The 18,036-nt window shown below is 41.0% G+C and overlaps 1 protein-coding gene across 4 annotated transcripts in view; it reads left to right on the forward strand.

Annotated features, from left to right (window-relative positions):
- The window catches only part of RASGRF2 (Ras protein specific guanine nucleotide releasing factor 2), a 247,203-nt gene extending 231,377 nt beyond the window's left edge, over positions 1–15,826 (forward strand). For all 4 annotated transcript variants that reach the window (XM_043913516.1, XM_043913518.1, XM_043913519.1 and 1 more), the window contains 5 exons: positions 1,202–1,399; positions 6,113–6,192; positions 7,525–7,642; positions 8,216–8,284; positions 11,245–15,826. In XM_043913516.1, coding sequence (XP_043769451.1) covers positions 1,202–1,399; positions 6,113–6,192; positions 7,525–7,642; positions 8,216–8,284; positions 11,245–11,337 — 558 coding nt within the window. In that variant the 3' untranslated portion in view covers positions 11,338–15,826. The remainder of the gene's footprint in view (positions 1–1,201; positions 1,400–6,112; positions 6,193–7,524; positions 7,643–8,215; positions 8,285–11,244) is intronic.
- The last annotated feature ends 2,210 nt before the right edge of the window (positions 15,827–18,036 follow it).

Genomic DNA, 18,036 nt, shown 5'->3' on the forward strand with positions numbered 1-18,036 from the left:
GCTCAGTCATGTCTCTGACTCTCTGCAACCGCAGGGACTGTAGCCCACCAGGTGCCTCTGTCCATGGGGTTTCCCAGGCAAGAATACTGGAGTGGGTTGTCATTCCCTTCTCCAGGGGATCCTCCCAACCCAGGATTGAACGTACATGTCCTGCTTTGGCAGGTGGATTTTTTTCTTTTCTTTTCTTTTCTTTTTTTATCACTGAGCCACTTGGGAAGCCCATGACCTAAAATACCTATGGGATTATCAAAGAATAGGTATACTCATCAGATTTAGTGTATGGATAGGAGATTATGGATCTTATATTCCCCTTGTTTGTTATCAATCCTATTCTATCCTTTTCCTTTCCATTTTCTAAATCTTGAGCTTCTTAAGCTGCCTCTTTTTTTCTCTTGGCTTTAACTAATAGAATTACAGCACTTAGCTTTGAAACTGTAGGTCTCTTTCACTGCTGGTGGAAAAAAAATTCGGCAAGAAGTTGAAAATGTTCTTTTCCCCTGCACCATGCATTTCTGGTTTGAGAGTTGGTAGGTTAAGTGTTTGATTTGATTGGAGGAAAATGTGTTTTCTTTCTCTGTGATGGCTGAGGCTTCCTAGAGTGACTATCCCCATGTTGTTGGGACCCAGGGAACATGGGAAGAGGCCCCAAGAAGTGAAACCTCTGGTCTGCAAAGGCTGCCATTCCTCAGGGGAATAGCTCATCCTATGCCTTTCTTTCAATAATTATTGGAAATGACTTCTTCATCAAAATTACTGATTAACAAAATCACCTCTTCCCCCAACAAGCTGATCCCAAACAACTCCTCTCTTCACTCACAGAATGAGAATGATTATTGTTAATAATGTTAATAATAATAATGTTATTATTACAGACTTTAGTCTCTTCAGAATCTGGTTGGTATCTACAACAGACCATGTCCCAAAGGAGAAATTGCAAATATGTATTTGTCAGTTCACTCAGGGCAAATTCTGTTGTACCTCCTCCTGAGGAAAATATACATTATTAAACACTTACAAATTAATATATTTCACTGAGAAAATAAAACTCAGTTAAGCCCCTCAAAAAAAAAAAAAAATGGACCACGATCTCGCATCCCTTGACACTCGCTTTCCCGACATTTCTGTAGGGGATTCAGGTATTGTGCCTGCATGAATGGCTTTGGCTCTTAGCTGGCCTCTCTTGGCTTTTCCATTGTCTCAGATGAGTAACCTGGTGGCCTCCCAGATCATGAATTACGCGGATGTCACCTCCCGAGCCAATACAATTGAGAAGTGGGTGGCGGTGGCGGACATCTGCCGGTGCCTGCACAACTACAACGGCGTGCTGGAAATCACCTCAGCCTTAAACAGAAGTGCCATCTACCGGCTGAAGAAAACCTGGGCCAAGGTGTCCAAGCAGGTGAGCGCCAGCGGGCGACATCTCCCACTGCCGGGAGGAGGAGAGTCTGGGAGACCAGAGCCAAGATAAATATTGCTGATTAGGAAATAATTAGCTGAAATGAGCAGCTCTGTTGGCAAAGAAAGGTGTCAACATGGGTGATTACTGTGTTCTTACCACTTAATTGATTCCTCTTATGCACATTTCTAAATGGTTAATTTAGGGGAAAAAATACAAATCAAAATATTTCATTATAACATATTTGGGGACATCTTCAGACACTGTGGTTGACAGTTAGGAGCTGTTCACTGAATTATTTAGGGAGGGCACATTGACTCTGGGTGGGCACAGTGATGTCTCTGGATCCATTCTTTGTCCCTCAAAGTAAAGGTACAAGTACCTTAGGGCCAAAGACCAGGGACCGAGGGCCTCTGTGTTCACCTTTTTATTTGTCATTCTTTTAGTCAAGTTGTTGCATAATGACGTGGATGTGAAGGGATATAACTTTCTTAATTGTATTTTGATTGGACTCAGCTTGTTCATGCTTTTTGCTTTCATTCAGATAATTTGAAGATTCAAGTGACATCACCATTTGCCTCCTGGTCTTCGCCATGGGTGTCAGTGGATGTTGGGTGTTGGGGAGGGCTTCTCTGGGCTCATGGAAGGCTGTGTGCCCCCACTGGTTTCCTGCTGTAGTCTCTGACTGATTAGTCGTTGGGTACAAGGCACTGTGAATGGCCTGTGCCTGGTGTTCAGAAGGCAAGCCTACCCCATCAGGAACATGGTGTGGTTATTGTACCCAGGGAGCTTGGCTGATCTCACCTCAGCTCTCACTGGCTCTGCTGATTCTCTGAGACGGGGTGTGTATCACCTCTACTACAGGCTGCCCTTCCCCTTGCTGATCCCTGGTGGGCAGGCTAACTCTTCTTTACTATTAATAAATAACTCGTTTGACCCTCTCAAAGGGTGTTGGGGGAATTTTCTAGGCTCCTCTATGTTCTGTGGGTACCAGAGGCTAGAGGTGTCTTGCCAGGGCCTCTCTGCATATCCTTTTCCAACAGATCACTATGCCCACCTTGTTGTGACCACCTCGAGTTGGTGAGGGGCATCTTCAGGGTGCCCACGTCCAGGGTTTCAGGCAGGAAGAAGAGCATATATTCTGCTGACATTTCCTCAAAACTATCTGGTTTCTGTTGCTCCTTCTGAGGGTTCAAGCCCCTCTCAGAGACACCACTTCTTACTCTATCTTCTATTCCCTCTCCAAGCCTTTTAAGTTCCTCCCTGTGTAGCAAGAAACCAAGCCTAAGCCATCTCTCTTATTCCCTTCCCCACCATTCCTTAGTAAAAATGGAGTGCTTTGAGAATCCCAAATTTGGTCCCTAAAACTAGCAGACTCTTCTTCTATGAAAAAAGCCTGGACCTTGCAAATAATATCCATAGCTTTTATAAAAACTGTTTAAAAAAAAAAAACTTTTAACGTTGAGATCTTTGTAGGTTCATATGCAATTGTAAGAAATAGTAGAAATTCCCTCCACCCTCCACCCAGTGTCCCCCAATGGTTACATCTTGTGTAACTACAGACAGTATCACAAACACAAAATTAACCATTGGTACCATCCACCAGCCTTATTCAGACTTCATCTATTCCACCAGTACTTGTGTGTGTGTGTATATGCGTGTGTTTAGTTTTATGTGCCTTTATTACAGGGGTAGATTCACTACAGTCAAGATATTGAAGAGTTCTGTCCCCAGGATACCTCCTGCCACCCTTATAGTCACAGCCATCTTCCTCCCTGTCGCTCCCTAACTCCTGGCAACCACAGATCTGTTTTCCATCTCTATAATTTTGTCATTTTAAAAATGTTATATAAATGGAATCATAGAGTATATGACATTTTGAGATTGCCTTTTTTTTTTATTCAGCGTAATTCCTTTGCGATCTGTTCAAGTTGTTACACATATCAGTACTTAGTTCCTTATTTGATTTAACCATTCACCCCTTGAAGAACATCTGGGTTGTTTTTAGTTTTAGCTATTACAAATGAAGCTACTATGAATATTCATGTATAGGTTTTGTGTGACTATAACGTTTCATGTCTCTGGGATAAATGCCATAGAGTGCAGTCGCTAGATCATATGGTAATTGTGCATTAAGTTTCGTAAGAAACTGCCAGACGCTTTTCTAGAGAGGTTGTATCATTTTACATTCCTCTCAAGAAGGTATGAATGAATCAGTTTCTCTACATTCTTGTCAGCACTTGGTGCTGTCACTATTTTTAATTTTAGCCATTTTGATATTTCATCATTGTTTTAATTTGCGTTTCCTAACAGCTAATATTGGTAAACATCTTTTCATGTGCTTGTTTGCATCTTCAACAAAATGTCTGTTCATGTCTTCAGATCAGTTTTTAATTAGGTTCCTTGGGTTTTTTTATCTTTGAGATTTGAGTTCTTTCTAGACTCTTTCCCCTTTATTCTTCTCTTACAAAATTTTAGCTACCGTAGATGCTGTAACCTTCATATACATTTTAGAGTCAAAACTGTGTCTTAAAAACTTTGCTGAGATTTCCATTGGAATTCCATTAAATCAGTCAATTTGGGGAGAATTGACATCTTTACTATATTAACTCTTCCAGTCCATAAACACAGTATTTCTCACTACTCTTTAGATTTTCTTTGAATTCTTAAATCAACATTTTGAAATCTTCAACATATAAGTCCTGTATATGTTTCATTAGACTTATGCCTAAATACTTTGTTTTCATTGGAGATATTTTAAATGTAATTGTGGTTTTAACTTGGGTTTCCATGTATTCATTGTTAGTATATACAAATATAATTGATTTTCCACTGTTCTTATACCTGTAATGTTGCTGAACTCACGTTAGTCCTTGGGGCTTTTCTATAGATTCCATGGGATTTTCTACATAGGCAGTTATGTCAGTTGTTTATTTCCAACTTGTATACCTTTTATTTCCTTTACTTGCCTTCTTGCTCTGGCTAGACTTTCCAATGCTACGTTGACTATGATAGTAAGAAAGAACATTCTTTCGTGTTCTCGACCTTGGGGTGAAAGCTTTCAGTTTTTCACCATTAAGAACAATGTTAATTATATGTTTTTTTGTAAATGCTTTTTTATAAAGTTGAGGAAGCTACCCTCTCTTCATAGTTTTTGAGAGATTTTATGATAAATGGGTATTAGAATACTATTTTTTAAATAGGCTTCAAACAGCTATGTCAGAATCCAAAACCTGGACACTGATGCCTTTGTCATGGCTGGGTTTTGCCTCCCTCTAAGGCAGTGATTGCCTCAGCCATTGGGTGCTGGATGCCCAGAGCCTATTATCTTGTCATACATGCCTCACTTCATCAGGGTCAGCAGGTCACTCCTCTGCCTATTCTTTTCTGCATTCTGATTCTTTTTTCCTCTGAAGTTGGCACCTTGTTAAATCTTCTTTAGGCCTTCACTGTGGTTAACTTAAGCGATATTCATATCTTTGGCAGGATGCAAGGTTAGGAATAACTGAACTGACTATGGAATAGAGATGATAAGGCTAATGTTGAAATTAGTTTTTTAAATTTGAATATATTACCTGTAGAGACATTAAATAGAACTTACCATCTTGGTCACATATATAGATCACTCAAAGCATCTTTCGTGTGAATAATGGGCTATCCTCGAGGACCCAGTGCCTCAGACCTGTCATAGGCAGGGCCTGGTTGCAGATATGCCCTGCTTTGGACACTTTTGTTAACATCACCAGCTGTGTAGTTGTCTTTTCTGCTGATCTGAGTCTAGTCTGGGAGATATCCAAGAGGCCTGGTAGAATATGTTCTCTGAAGCCCACCAGATTTGGTCTGTGGCTGTAGGACTGTTATTTCTGCAGCTTCTTTGAGGGAAGGCCAGCCAGGGGCCAGGCAGGAGGCCTGCCCAACCCCGCAACCCTACACCGCTGTTCAAGCCATGCTGGCTGTCTTTTCTCAGAGCCCTCAGGAACCAGGATGGGAAGGTAGCCCTTGGGGTCACTCTGGAAGCTCTCGTGGGGCCTTGCAGCTCCTCTCTGGACTGAGACAGGGTTACCTGAGGAGCCTAAGTCTTGGCTTCATTCCAGATGCTTCTCCTAGCAAAGCTACCTGGATGTGGGTAATACCGTGAGTGGGTATTATCATCTCCAAGGGCCACCCTACCATTCTCCCAGGTACATAGAAGAAACTCTAGACCAATGTTATCAGCAACTTTATTTCTTGGTAAATATCAATTATTCTTTTCTAATAAATTGACGAAGATGAACACAAAGGATTTGGAGTAGAGGGTATTGGTCAGTCTGCAGCCAAGCAATATAATATGTGCTTTGATGACTTGAAAATTAACAGTCAGAAAGATTGATCATGAAAACCCCCTGACACAGGGCCTCTCTTTTAAGATCCCCTGTTCAGTATATTCTTTCCAGGTCTTTAAGTTCCTAAGTTTTCTGTGCATTACAATTTTTCTTTTCTATACATTTTCTCTCTTTTAAATGTATAAAAAAATGAGTTACTATCATCACATGTTCTTTTTTAACAAATGAAATTTAAGTACATCTCCATACTTTGAAAATCATATCACATCATGATAGTCTGGCAAAGGTATCGTACCTGCCACTGTAGAAGACAATTGAGCAACTTTCGTTAACTCACCACCGTATCAAACCATAGGGGTGTTTTCATGATATACTGTTATTTGTTTCCTTCTAGACAAAAGCTCTCATGGACAAGCTTCAGAAGACTGTTTCGTCTGAAGGAAGATTTAAAAATCTCAGAGAAACCCTTAAAAAGTATGTCTATTTTGTTAAATTATTCATAATTCAGAAGTATTTTTATAGTATACAAATAGTGACCTACCTCATACTTTTCTTTGGAAAGAAAAACAAATGGGACACAACTTCCATCATCCAGGTGGTTTTCTGATTTTCCTTTTCATTTGGAATGCCACGCGTACAGTAAGTGTCTTATGGATATACTCATGGTATGCAGAGCATTCCAAATAAGAAAATGTCGCCATAGTAAATCTTTTACTATCTTTTACTATAAAAAGTTTCTTTATTTGGTATTTCCTAATCTAAACACAGTGATTCCCTGTGATTCTTTATTTGAATATTCCAGTCCCTATTGCTTTTGTTTTTTATTTTTCGCTTTTTATTGCTGGATCATTTTCTCATTCTTCAGACAGAGGGAGGAGGGGGGAAGGGAGAACAGAGTATATCCTTCTGCAGTTTGTTTTCTTATGACCTGCCACACGTACTTCACTTACTCTGGAAAATTTTGTCCTGTGATGTCATGGCTGAAAGAAAGATTTAAAGTAACAACCACAATAGGGTAAGAACTATTAACTGAAGATTGGATAAACGATAGACTCTATGCTAAGTGCTTGATGTATTTTGTTTAAGCCTTACAGCAAACTAGAGATAAAAGTTTCATTGTCTCCCTTTCACAGACAAGGAAACTGCAGTTCAGAGAGTTTGCCCGCCACCACTTAGTAGGCAAGTGGGGACTCAAACTCAGTTCTGCCTGGATTAGAAGGCCATGTTCTCAACCTCTAGACTCCAAGAATGCACCTTCCAAACCAAGAAGGTCTCACTTTAGTGTGCAGGTGTGATATTAAGTCTATACCTTCTAAAGCATTTAAATACTAACTAAAACAGAAAGCAAGTTTTACAAGTTTTAATCACATTGATTTTTCCACCCACTTCTTCAAGGTTGAATGTTTGCACTTTAATGAGGTGAGGGTATGGGTTTTCCTACATGCTTTTATATCTCCAACGGTGTGGCCAGTTGGCAAGCACTGCAGGCAAATGCTACAAGCAAGTCCCGTTAGCAGATGTTTTGTATTTGTCTGTAAGACATCCTGCTGTTTGAAGTACCATTGTCTCAAACACATAGTAAAGCATGAGCTGTAATTTTGTATCATACTCTATTGTAGGACATACTTAAACCTCTGCATATCATGAGCATGCTTCTGAACATGGACTTAAAAGACTTCTTTTCAAAAAAAAAAAAAGACTTCTTTTCTTCAGGAGGGGAGCAGCACAGCTGCTTCCTGTTGAAACTGGGGAGGTGGGTGGACACCTGTTGGATGAGCTTGCGAACGGTGCCTCTTGGTCTTTCAGTTGTAACCCCCCTGCTGTTCCTTATCTGGGGATGTACCTGACCGACCTGGCGTTCATTGAAGAAGGAACACCAAACTTTACTGAGGAAGGCCTCGTCAATTTCTCCAAGATGAGAATGGTGGGTTCGCGTTTCATGTAATCAGCCTGTCTCGGTGACCTGAGTGGCTTGTAGAGAAGAGGCGATGTCACGGAAGAGTGACCATTTACTTTTTCACCTTGACCTTTTTATCCGACACTGGGTCTGATACCCGATGTTGGCTGATTCAGGAGATTTTCACAGTCCTCTTTCAGCTAGCAGTCTAGACAAAGAGGGTGGGGAATAAAGCCCCAGGGATGACTTTCTGAGGCTGAGCAGTGACAGACAGATGCTGAAGGCTTCTTGCTGGACGGCTGGGTTCTGAGCACTAGGTTTGAAGCGAGGAGCCCATGGACTCTAACGCCCCATGCTTGCCACCTGAGGATACCCCATGCCAGCTGTCTCCCTGATTGGGAATTCAGTATCTTCTTGCTAGTAGCGTTTCTTGTGGCTCATTGAAGGCAAAAAAGCCCTAGGGCTAGGTCATGATGGAGCAGGGCTCCAGACACCTCACTGGATGGAGTAAGGGGCTGACTCCTCTGGGACAGGCTCCCAGAAAACTTTGCTGCAACACAGGGCAGTGCTTATGCTTTGCTTCTGTTGTTTCTCCGTCAGATATCACACATCATCAGAGAGATACGCCAGTTCCAGCAGACTTCCTATCGAATCGATCATCAGCCAAAGGTAATCGTGTATGCTTGTCAGGGAATTTAAAGAAGAAAAAAGTGGAAGTTAATTCATTGGAAACAGCAGTAGAGTAGGTCAAAAATACCAAAAGCTAACTCAAAGAAAAGACCAAAAAGACAGACAAACCTTTGGTAACTCTGATTAAGAAAAACAAGAAAGATAGCAAAAAGAATATCAATTCATCATCAAACTCTATCTATTTTATATCCAGTATTTCTTGTGAAGCTGTCCACACCACCACCACCACCCCTGGTCCAAGCTACCAATATCTGGCACCTGGTGTACCGAATGCAAATCCATTCTACAAATTTACAGCCAAATAGGACCCTCTGAAACACACAGTGGGAGTTGTTTGCCCCTTGCTTAAAATATTTTATTGGCTTCTCTTTGCTCTTAGGCTAAGGAAAGAAAAAAGAAACAATCCTGATATGTCCTAGAAATCTTGGATTATGTGATCCCTACTCATCTTCCAAGATTCATCTCACGTCTTTATCCCCTTCTTCTCTCCATCCCAACAATAATTGATGTTTATTACCTTTTTCTTTCTTCCTTTCCTTTCCTCTCTTCTTCCTTCTTTTTAAATTTTGTAATAGATGTTATTTTTTAGAATCATTTTAGCTTTACAGAAAAATTGAGATGGTAGGATAGAAGATTCCCATTTAACACACAGCTCATCATCCCTGTTATTTCATGGAACTTGACATACTTATTATGAAACTCATAAGGAAGCTTTGATAGGCAAAAAAAAAAAAAAGAACTTTTTGAAAAATAAGAAGAGTAAGGGAGAGCCTTGCCTACCAGATACAGACACTAACTGCGGTGAATAGAAGAGGGCTGTCTTCGCAGAGGAATACAAACTCAGTGGAGTGGGATAAAGTCCAGGTGCAGATTTTGTCTATATGAGAACTTAATATGGGATAAAGGAGACATTTAAAGAAAGTGACAGAAAGAAGCTGACCATTGTGTAAATGAAAGAGGGATTTTGGCTCTCCATCTTATCCTATTCAAAAAATAAATTCCAGATGAATTCACTACTTTATTATAAAAATAAACATTACATTATTTTGATAAAATAATATAGGACAAAATATTCATGATCTTTGGATTTGAAAGACCTTCTTAAACACAGAATGCGAAAGCTATAAAAGATGAGGTTGATAAAGTTTGCTGAATCAAAATCTAAAACTTCTATTTGACAAAGGGCGATTGTTTAAAAAGTCAGAGTACAAGCAGTAGACTAGGAGACAGTGTTTGTAACATAAAAAAGATACAGAATAAAATTATTCCTATAAATTAAAGAAAAGTGTTCCTATAAATCTATAAGAAAAATCATAAACAACTCAATACTGACAAAGCTATAAACAGGTGATTCACAGAAGAAGAAACAAAAATGTCCAATACATATTTGGAGAATGCTCGACTTCATTAATAAGAAAAATACAAATTACGAAGCATCATTATCAGCTTATCAGATAGACATATTTTTAAAATATTGTTAACAGCAAACATTAGTTATAACAGATACTCTCATGTACTATAGGCACAACAGTTTTGGAGGTTATTTTATTATTTTTTTTAATTAAAAATTGATATACCAAGTAACCAGAATTCTCATACATTGCTGGTGAGAGTAACATGGTACAACCTCTTTGGAGGTTTCTGAAAATGTTAAATATGCATATTTAACTTAAATACCTTATGACCCAGGTATTTATCCAAGGGGGAAGTGAAAACATGCTCACAAAAAGTTTCACATAAAATGTTTATAGCATTTCTTAATAATAGCCAAAAATTGGAAATAGCCCAGGTGTCCATAAATAGATGAATGGATAAACAAATTGTGGTGTATCTATACAGTGGACCCACTACTCAGCAGTCGAAGATGATAACCGGTGAAACACACCACAACATAGATGAATCTCAGCACATAATGCAGAGTAAAAGAAACCAGACCCAGAAGAGTACATGCTGTGTGGTTCCACTTACATGAAGTTCTAGAGCAGACAGAGCTAACACAGGTGATAGAAATCAGAGCAGTGATTGCTTCTGGCAGTAGGTTGAGTGGGAAGCTGCATGAGGGAACTTTCTGGGGTGATGAAATTATTCTCTAGCATGCTATATATGCAGCTTGGTTCTTGTTGTTTAGTCGTCAAGTCGTGTCCAACTCTTTGCAACCCCGTGAACTGTAGCCCTCTAGGCTCCTCCGTCCATAGGATTTCCCAAGAAAAAATACTGGAGTGGGTTGCTATTTCTTCCTCCAGATATATAAGTTACATGGGTATTTACTTTTGTCAAAACTAATCAAAGTATTCATTTTACTTACATCTGCTGTATCTCAGTAAAAATAAAGAGATATTTTTTTCTGTTTAGAACCTGTTCTAACATGTTCATTTCCCTGTCCTTTCATTTCATTTCTGGTGTGGAACCATTCACATGTGAGCACTAGGGAGTATGCTAACAAGGACTTCACTGTAACTCTGTTTCATAGTGAAATATTGATGGCAAGCCATCAATATGAGACCATTAAATAAACTCTGGTATGTCACACCCGTGATACAGCAGAGCAGTGAGAGCTCCTTGTGTGACAGGAGGAGCACCCCACATCTTCTAGTCTGATGAAAGCGGAATAAAATGTACCCTTGTGATACCACGTATTAGAGGAAAAATGATTTCTGTAAGTACCTGGTGATGTCTGGAAAGATACTAAAAAATATCTGGGAGAATACAAGCCAACTGATAACAGTGATGCTGCTTGAGGGCAGTGCCTAGGGTAGGGAGTTAAGAGGGGACCAGAGATTTTTTTTTTATACAGTCAGAATATATTCCTAATGTCTTTTAGTTACATAAAGTATTTCGGCACTTGGAAGAAAATGTTGAATTGTGTCAGGCTCCATTCAGAAAATGTACCTCTGGTGCTGTGAAGGAACTCAAAGCGGGGATATCCCTTTCTTCTCCAGGTCACTCAGTACTTGCTTGACAAAGCCCTCATCATAGATGAAGATACGCTGTATGAGCTGTCACTAAAAATTGAACCTCGGCTCCCTGCTTGACGATCCGACCTTGCCCCGAGTCCGTGGAATTTTCATGGAAAGCAGAGTGGACAGAACTGTGCATGCCACGCCTCCCGCAGTGCTGAGAGGACAGGGGCTTGGAGACAAAGCCAGTCTCCTTTGTGTCCCAAAGATGACGGAGCCAAACCAGAATTCTGTCTCCAGCCAGGGAAGCCCAGCTGGTTGGGATCAAGGACAGATGCTTCAGACTTGGGTGGGAAGCTGAAGAGAGTGGTGTTGGGTAAAGCTGAGGGCGTGTCTGCATGAGGGAGTATAAGCTGGGAGGTGCTGGTAGCCATTTTAATGCAGCAGGTAAGAAGGGGAATTTCAAATTGTGCCCCATCTTCTGTTAAGAACTCAGGGATAAAGGTCCATGGAAAAGGCTTGTGATGTTTCGCTGGCCCTTCACTGGCCTGGGGCACCTCCCAGTTTTCTCCTAGGATTTAACTGCTTCTCTTACATTTCCTTTGTTCCAGGCTTCCAGAAGCGCCGAGGCTGTCTCTGGGGGGACGGGCCGACACATGAGCAATTTCAGTCCTCAGCATGTGCATGGTTCTCAGTGCATCATAAATATTTATACTGGAGGAATGGCATGTTCTGAAACTGCCCTTTCAGCCTTTAGGCAACAGGACAGGAAAGACATGTTGGAAGCCCCATGGATTTGTATGTGACACTTCCATAACTTAGAACTCAATAGCTGTGCCCCCAAAGAGTCCGGCCACGGGGGGACTTCCTCCTGAGGCTGTGCAGTTCAGGAAGTCGATGCCGTTGGAGAGGCGGGTGCAGGCTTTGCGAAAAGATGCCCAGGCGCCTCACGAACAAAACTGTGGAATACAACAGAAGGCCACCGAGGGGAAGAGTGGGTCTCAATGCTAAGTGAAAAGATACACTTAAAAAATCATCTCTGCGCCTTTCTGAGCTTGTGTTCATTCCCCCCCAGCCCCTTGGTTATGTGGGAATCTGTTCTGATTTACACAAACCATGCTTAGGCTCACTATGAACATTACTTGTCTTTTTTTAAAGTTGTCTAGTGCAGCGGCCCCCAACCTTTGTGGCACCAGGGACAGGTTTCATGGAAGACCATTTTTCCACAGACTGGGGCGGGGGGAGGGCAGTTGGTTTCAGAGTGATTACGTGCATTACATTTATTGTGCACTTTATTTCTATTGTTATTACATCAGACCCACCAAAGATCATCAGGCATTAGACCCTGGAGGCTGGGGACCCCTGATTTAGTGGGACTTTTTTTTTAAATCCACCCTTCCATGTGCTATTAGTAGACAGTTCTTTTCCAGTCATCTTTGTTTTTAAATTTTGAGACATTTCTGAGTGAAAATTTTGTAAGTATATGAGAAATGGGCCCAACCACTCATGAGCTCTTGTGTCAGAAAACCAAATGCAGGGGTTCGTCCTCCTACCCTAGGCTGGGAAAGTGACTGTGATTTCCCCAGGATTGTTGGTTGTTGAAGAAATAGGGCTATCTCATGTTTACCTCCCTCTTCTCTTCTCAGGGAGACCTCTGCTTTCAAAGAAGAGAAAAGATATTGTTACCTGAGCCTATTGCATCTGGCATTATTTCTTAGAGGCATGAAGCATATCAATGCTGACATTGAAAAAAATTGATCTGTTTGGCTGCTTTCTCTCTTTGCACTTTAATTATGTTGTCAGAGCTGACAGCTGACTAATAAATTCAACTTGCTGGCTCATAAGACCCAGTGGAATTGATAATATCCCACAGAGGTGGAGAATGTACATTTTTCCTGCATGGCCATCTCTGTACATAACTATATAGTGAAATATCAAGTAAGTAAAAAAAAAAAATATTTATAATATTTGAAGACCATTCCAAAAATATTTTCAATAGCTCATATTAGCTAACAGGCTAGCTCTAAACTCAAGGAGGGTGACTTATGGATGCTTAATTTTTATTTCTTTTTTTTTTTTTTTTTAAAGTTGCTTGTTTTTTCTCTTTAGTTTCAAATAAAAAGTTGATGCATCTTGATGCATGATAAGAAGCATGAGTTCTTTGGATCCTAACAATGAATAACTTATCATTTTTTTTCTCAGTGTTCAGAAACAAAGTTTGAACTAATATGTATTAGTTACACCAAGCACCTCAAAGCCTTGCAAAAGAATAAGAAAGTAAAGGTTAACTTTCTTGGTGCAAAGACACAGTTTTGAAAGTGAACAAAAACCAGGACAAATCAGTGAAAAGACCACACACACAGCAGTTTCAGGCAGAACAACACCTGGAAATGTTGTATCAGACTCTGGCCTTGGACTCTCCGGAGTCTTCCAGAAGGGAGGGTGTGGTTCTGTGGGCACTGTCCCTGGAAGTTTGGACCCTTAATTCTATGACCCAGTGGTTCCAAAGGCACTGCAGCTATTCTTATTAGAGAAAAATAGGAACTAGAGGAATTGCCAAATGCTCCTTCCCTTTTGGCATACAGGTTTTCCTCAGCTAGTGACAAAGCCGGCAGGTCTATTTCCTGCAGAATGTTGGAAGAGCGCCCCCTAGCGGTCAACTATGGGCACTGTCCGTCGTCTCTGCTGACCCTTTAAGTACTTTTTTTTGCGAGTTACACACCCCTCCTGCTTCCTGGAGTCTGAAGCCTTGAGGGAGCTACAAGAGAGAACCCCACTTCCAAGAGAGTTGCTTTTGATGACCTGCACCATTTCTGGGCCAGCTGGGAGAGGAAAGCGCATTTTTAAAAAGCTCAATTTGGTCACATTTAAAAGCCCCAAGAGCAATTTGTGGTTTCCTTTTGATTGTTTAAAGCACCCATCCTCTTCTGCTTGCAAGCTTTGTGTAATGGTTGGAATGAGCGCTCCTGGCTGGGTCTGCTTGTATTCCATTACATGAGACCCATTTCTATGAGTAGATGGGAGGTCAGCTTCTAACAGCCAAGTAGGGAACATTTGTATTCTTGCAAAATTAACCTAGAAAATCAGAAGTAAAATCCAATTTCATGCTTTCAGATGAATACTCACATTTTGTACAGTCAATGAAATTATCTTGGGGATTTTAGGGGATGCCTTTGGTGGTTAACTCAGACATCCAGTTTTGCTACAGGGACAAGTCTCTTATTTAAGGCAATATATTATGTGACTGATTCAGGCATGAAGTAGAATGTTGTCAGTTTTCCTTAGTGTTTCTCTGAAGGAATTTAAAGAGGGAAATTCAAACCTACTGTTGCAGTATTTTCAACTGACTCTCACACCAAGTCCCTATTACTGTTCATTAAATTTCAGTACAGATGTTGAATGACTTGGCAGAGAAAAATCCATGATGTTCCAGTTTGGAGTGTGTGTGATAATGGACCTCTTTTTTCTCACAGTGTTGTAACCAGACAGGACCTTGGGTCAGCAATGATTGGACTGTTTTCAAATTCTTAACTAAAAAGAGTAATGCAGTAGGGGGGTTGTTCCCAATAGAATTAAGTTTTATTTTAAAATAAAGGATTTCATTTAGCTTTTCTTTTCAAAGGTTGATTTTATTCCCCCTGGAGGGGGGAAAAAAACAACTTTCCCTTCAGTTTAAACCATAAGATTTTTTTAAAAACCAGCCTGTGAAGTTTATTATTTTTACTGCTATTGAAATGGTATAAAAGATAATATTTATGGCTAAACAATAGAGCTGTGCTAATGTCCACAGCCAGAAGAAATACGTGAATAAGATTCATTTTCACTTCAGAAAGACAACAGATTGTAGCTTTAACTAATGACTTGATTACTGACACCACTATGTGAACCCTGGTTATAAGACTTGAATCAATGAAATCTAATCAGAGTGTCATTTCTTGGGATCTGTTAGTGACTTAAAATTAAGGCAGGGAGGAACTAAAGTAGAAAACAACCATCTTGTTGTAGGTATAAATACATGAAAGATCAGAAAATTATTCACCTTGGCTACCATACCACATGATGTTAACATTAGGGTTGATTTGATTGTACTTGATTGCATTTTCTCAAGAAAAATAATAGTTCTACTAAATGATGTTGAACCACTGTCTTATTCCACCACCATTAATTTTTCTCTGGAAAGGCAGTTGTGAAAGAGCACTGGACTAGGCATCCTAGCCCTAGGTTCAGATCTACCCAGCTAAAGCTGGGAAACCTTAGGCCAGTGCTGAAACCTCTCTGATCCTGTTTCCTCATCTGTGAATGGAGTTAAGAGTGATTCCTGTGCTGCCTACCTCACAGGACTGTCATGAGGACAAAGTGGATCCGACTGTAAAGTGCTGTCCAAATGTGAGGTAATTTGATTACCATCCTCATCTCTCTTTTGCAGAGGATTTAAGTGTATTTGTTTGTTATTTGTGTGTGTGATGGACAAACCCATGTATTACTTGGAGAACTATATTGTTTGTGTCCAGTTACTTTGCAAACCTGCTGACATCTGTGACTCCGACAGAGGGGTTTGTGCTGGCCTAACACTTGCCAGGTGAGGTGTGGGTTATGCCTGTATGCAAATTAAACTTTGCCTTTCTCAAATTCTCCAAAATCTCCTTAGTCTCCTCATTTGATTGTTTCAGCATTTTTCTATATTGTCTTCTGTGGGCTCCTTCAGATATTCTTTTACTTCTAAAATTCAGGGAGGAAAAGGTTTAGAAGAAGCCATGTTTCAAGTACTAAAATATCAGAGAATTTGAAGGATCTCGGGCTTCCTAGGTGGCACTAATAGTGAAGAATTCACCTGCCCATGCAGGAGACTCAAGAGATGCAGGTTCGATCCCTGCATCGGGAAGATCCCCTGGAGGAGGAAATGGCAACTGACTCCAGGATTCTTGCTTGAAAAATTCCATGGACAGAGGAGCTTGGGTTAAAGTTTGGACAGTGGGCCAAAGTCCATGAGGTCTCAAAGAGTCGGACACAACTGAGCATGTACGCAAAGATGACATGAAAGGTCATCTAGCCCCACTGTCTTCCCAGGGTTTACAGCTCTCCCATGCCTTCAACAGCCCAGGTTTGAATACCTCCAGGCACAGAACTCATTACTCTCCAAAGAGCTCTGTTCACCCAGTGGCAGCTCATGAACAGGCTGTGGAGAGAAGAGCTACTGAGGTTAGAGATGGAGGTCTGAGGCTGTGTTCCTCATCTAAAATGAAAGCCTCATATCTGCCCCTAGAATAACTGCAGTGGCTCCATGGAATAATATATATGAAAATACTTCACTTTGGTCCAGTAGATGAAGTTGTCCTAATGTTTAGAGCTGAAGGAAATATGATGCAGCTGTTGAGTCCAAGAGAAAACTGAGAAAAGGGAGAATGTGGGTCCTTCTGTCTCATTGGCTCCCTTTTCCACTTCTGAAATGAGCAATCGGCCTGGTAGGGATTTGGGAACCCAGGTTCCTTTCATTTTGTTACTTGGCCATTCCTCATGGCGTTGACCTTGCCTGCTGGTCAAGTCTGGGTCCTGTTATTAATACATTCAGGCTCTAGCCAGATTCAGGGACAGAAAAGAGAATAGGCCCACAACAGGAGATTTCCTTTATAGCAAGTAATAGGGCACTTACACACTTCACTTCTGTTCCCATCCCTATGACATGAACTAGCCAAGTGAACACCTGGCCACTAGCCCTGAACTTTGAAGGGAATTGGTGAAGATGAGACGGGAGTATGTGGCCTATGACAGAGATCATAATTCGAAGAATTTTCAGAAATCTGGGATATCTGTTGAGTCATCTATGGAGGTGGCCACTTCATCACCCCACCTTTATCATAAGTGGGAGGATAACTAGGCCCTCAAAAGAAGGGTGCCACACATTTTTCTCAAAAATAGCCCAACTTCTCTTCTGACCTTACTAACATAAAATTACACTGTAACAGATGAGGAGTTGAGGTAAGGCATGGGGTGGGTGCATGCGAGCATGCTAAGTTGTTTCAGTCGTGTCCAACTCTTTGTGACCCCATGGACTGCAGCCCACCCGGCTCCTCTGTCCATGGGATTCTCCAGGCAAGAATACTGGAGTGGTTTGCTACGCCCTCCTCCAGGGGATCTTCCCAACATAGGGATTGAACGCACGTCTCCTGTGTCTCCTGTATTGCAGGTGGTTTCTGTACTGCTGAGCCACCTCGGAAACCCATGGGGTGGGTAGGTGGAGGGTAAATGTCCTCTAGTAAGGAATTGGAAAAAAAAAATAAAAAGAGCGGTTTCTCATTGTAACCACCATCTTTTAAATTCTATATCTCCATGCTTTTCAAAAGCCTCACCATTCTCTGCATCTGGGATCTGGGGTGTTTCAGGCTCACTGGATTTATTTCACCTGGTGCCTGAACTGCCATGAAACAGTTTGGTCAGCCCCACAGACCTCTAACTTGCTGCCTCTTCTGCCAGGGGAGCAGGAGGGACTATGGTCTGTTAGGACAAAATGTGAAAACTGGGAGCTCTAACTCTTTACAGGATCATGCAATCAGTTTGGTGGGTCCCAATCTGCAATTGTTCAATGAGATAACATAGGAGAACCTAGAAAATATGTGAGTATAACATATCACATGCAAAAAGGGTATCACTTGTACGGTAGGTTACAATGATAGCATATATGTTAACTGAGACCAATACACAGTAAAGTGCTTGAATCTTAAGTGTACAGCTTGAGGAATTTTTACACGTGTGTACACTCATACAACCACCCCTAAATCAAGAACCCTTCCAGCCCCAGCGGGCCCTCTGAGGCACTCTCCCAGTCAGTACGCCCAT

The sequence above is a fragment of the Cervus elaphus genome, chromosome 9 (genome assembly GCF_910594005.1).
Source record: "Cervus elaphus chromosome 9, mCerEla1.1, whole genome shotgun sequence".
In the NCBI taxonomy this organism is placed as follows: domain Eukaryota; kingdom Metazoa; phylum Chordata; class Mammalia; order Artiodactyla; family Cervidae; genus Cervus; species Cervus elaphus.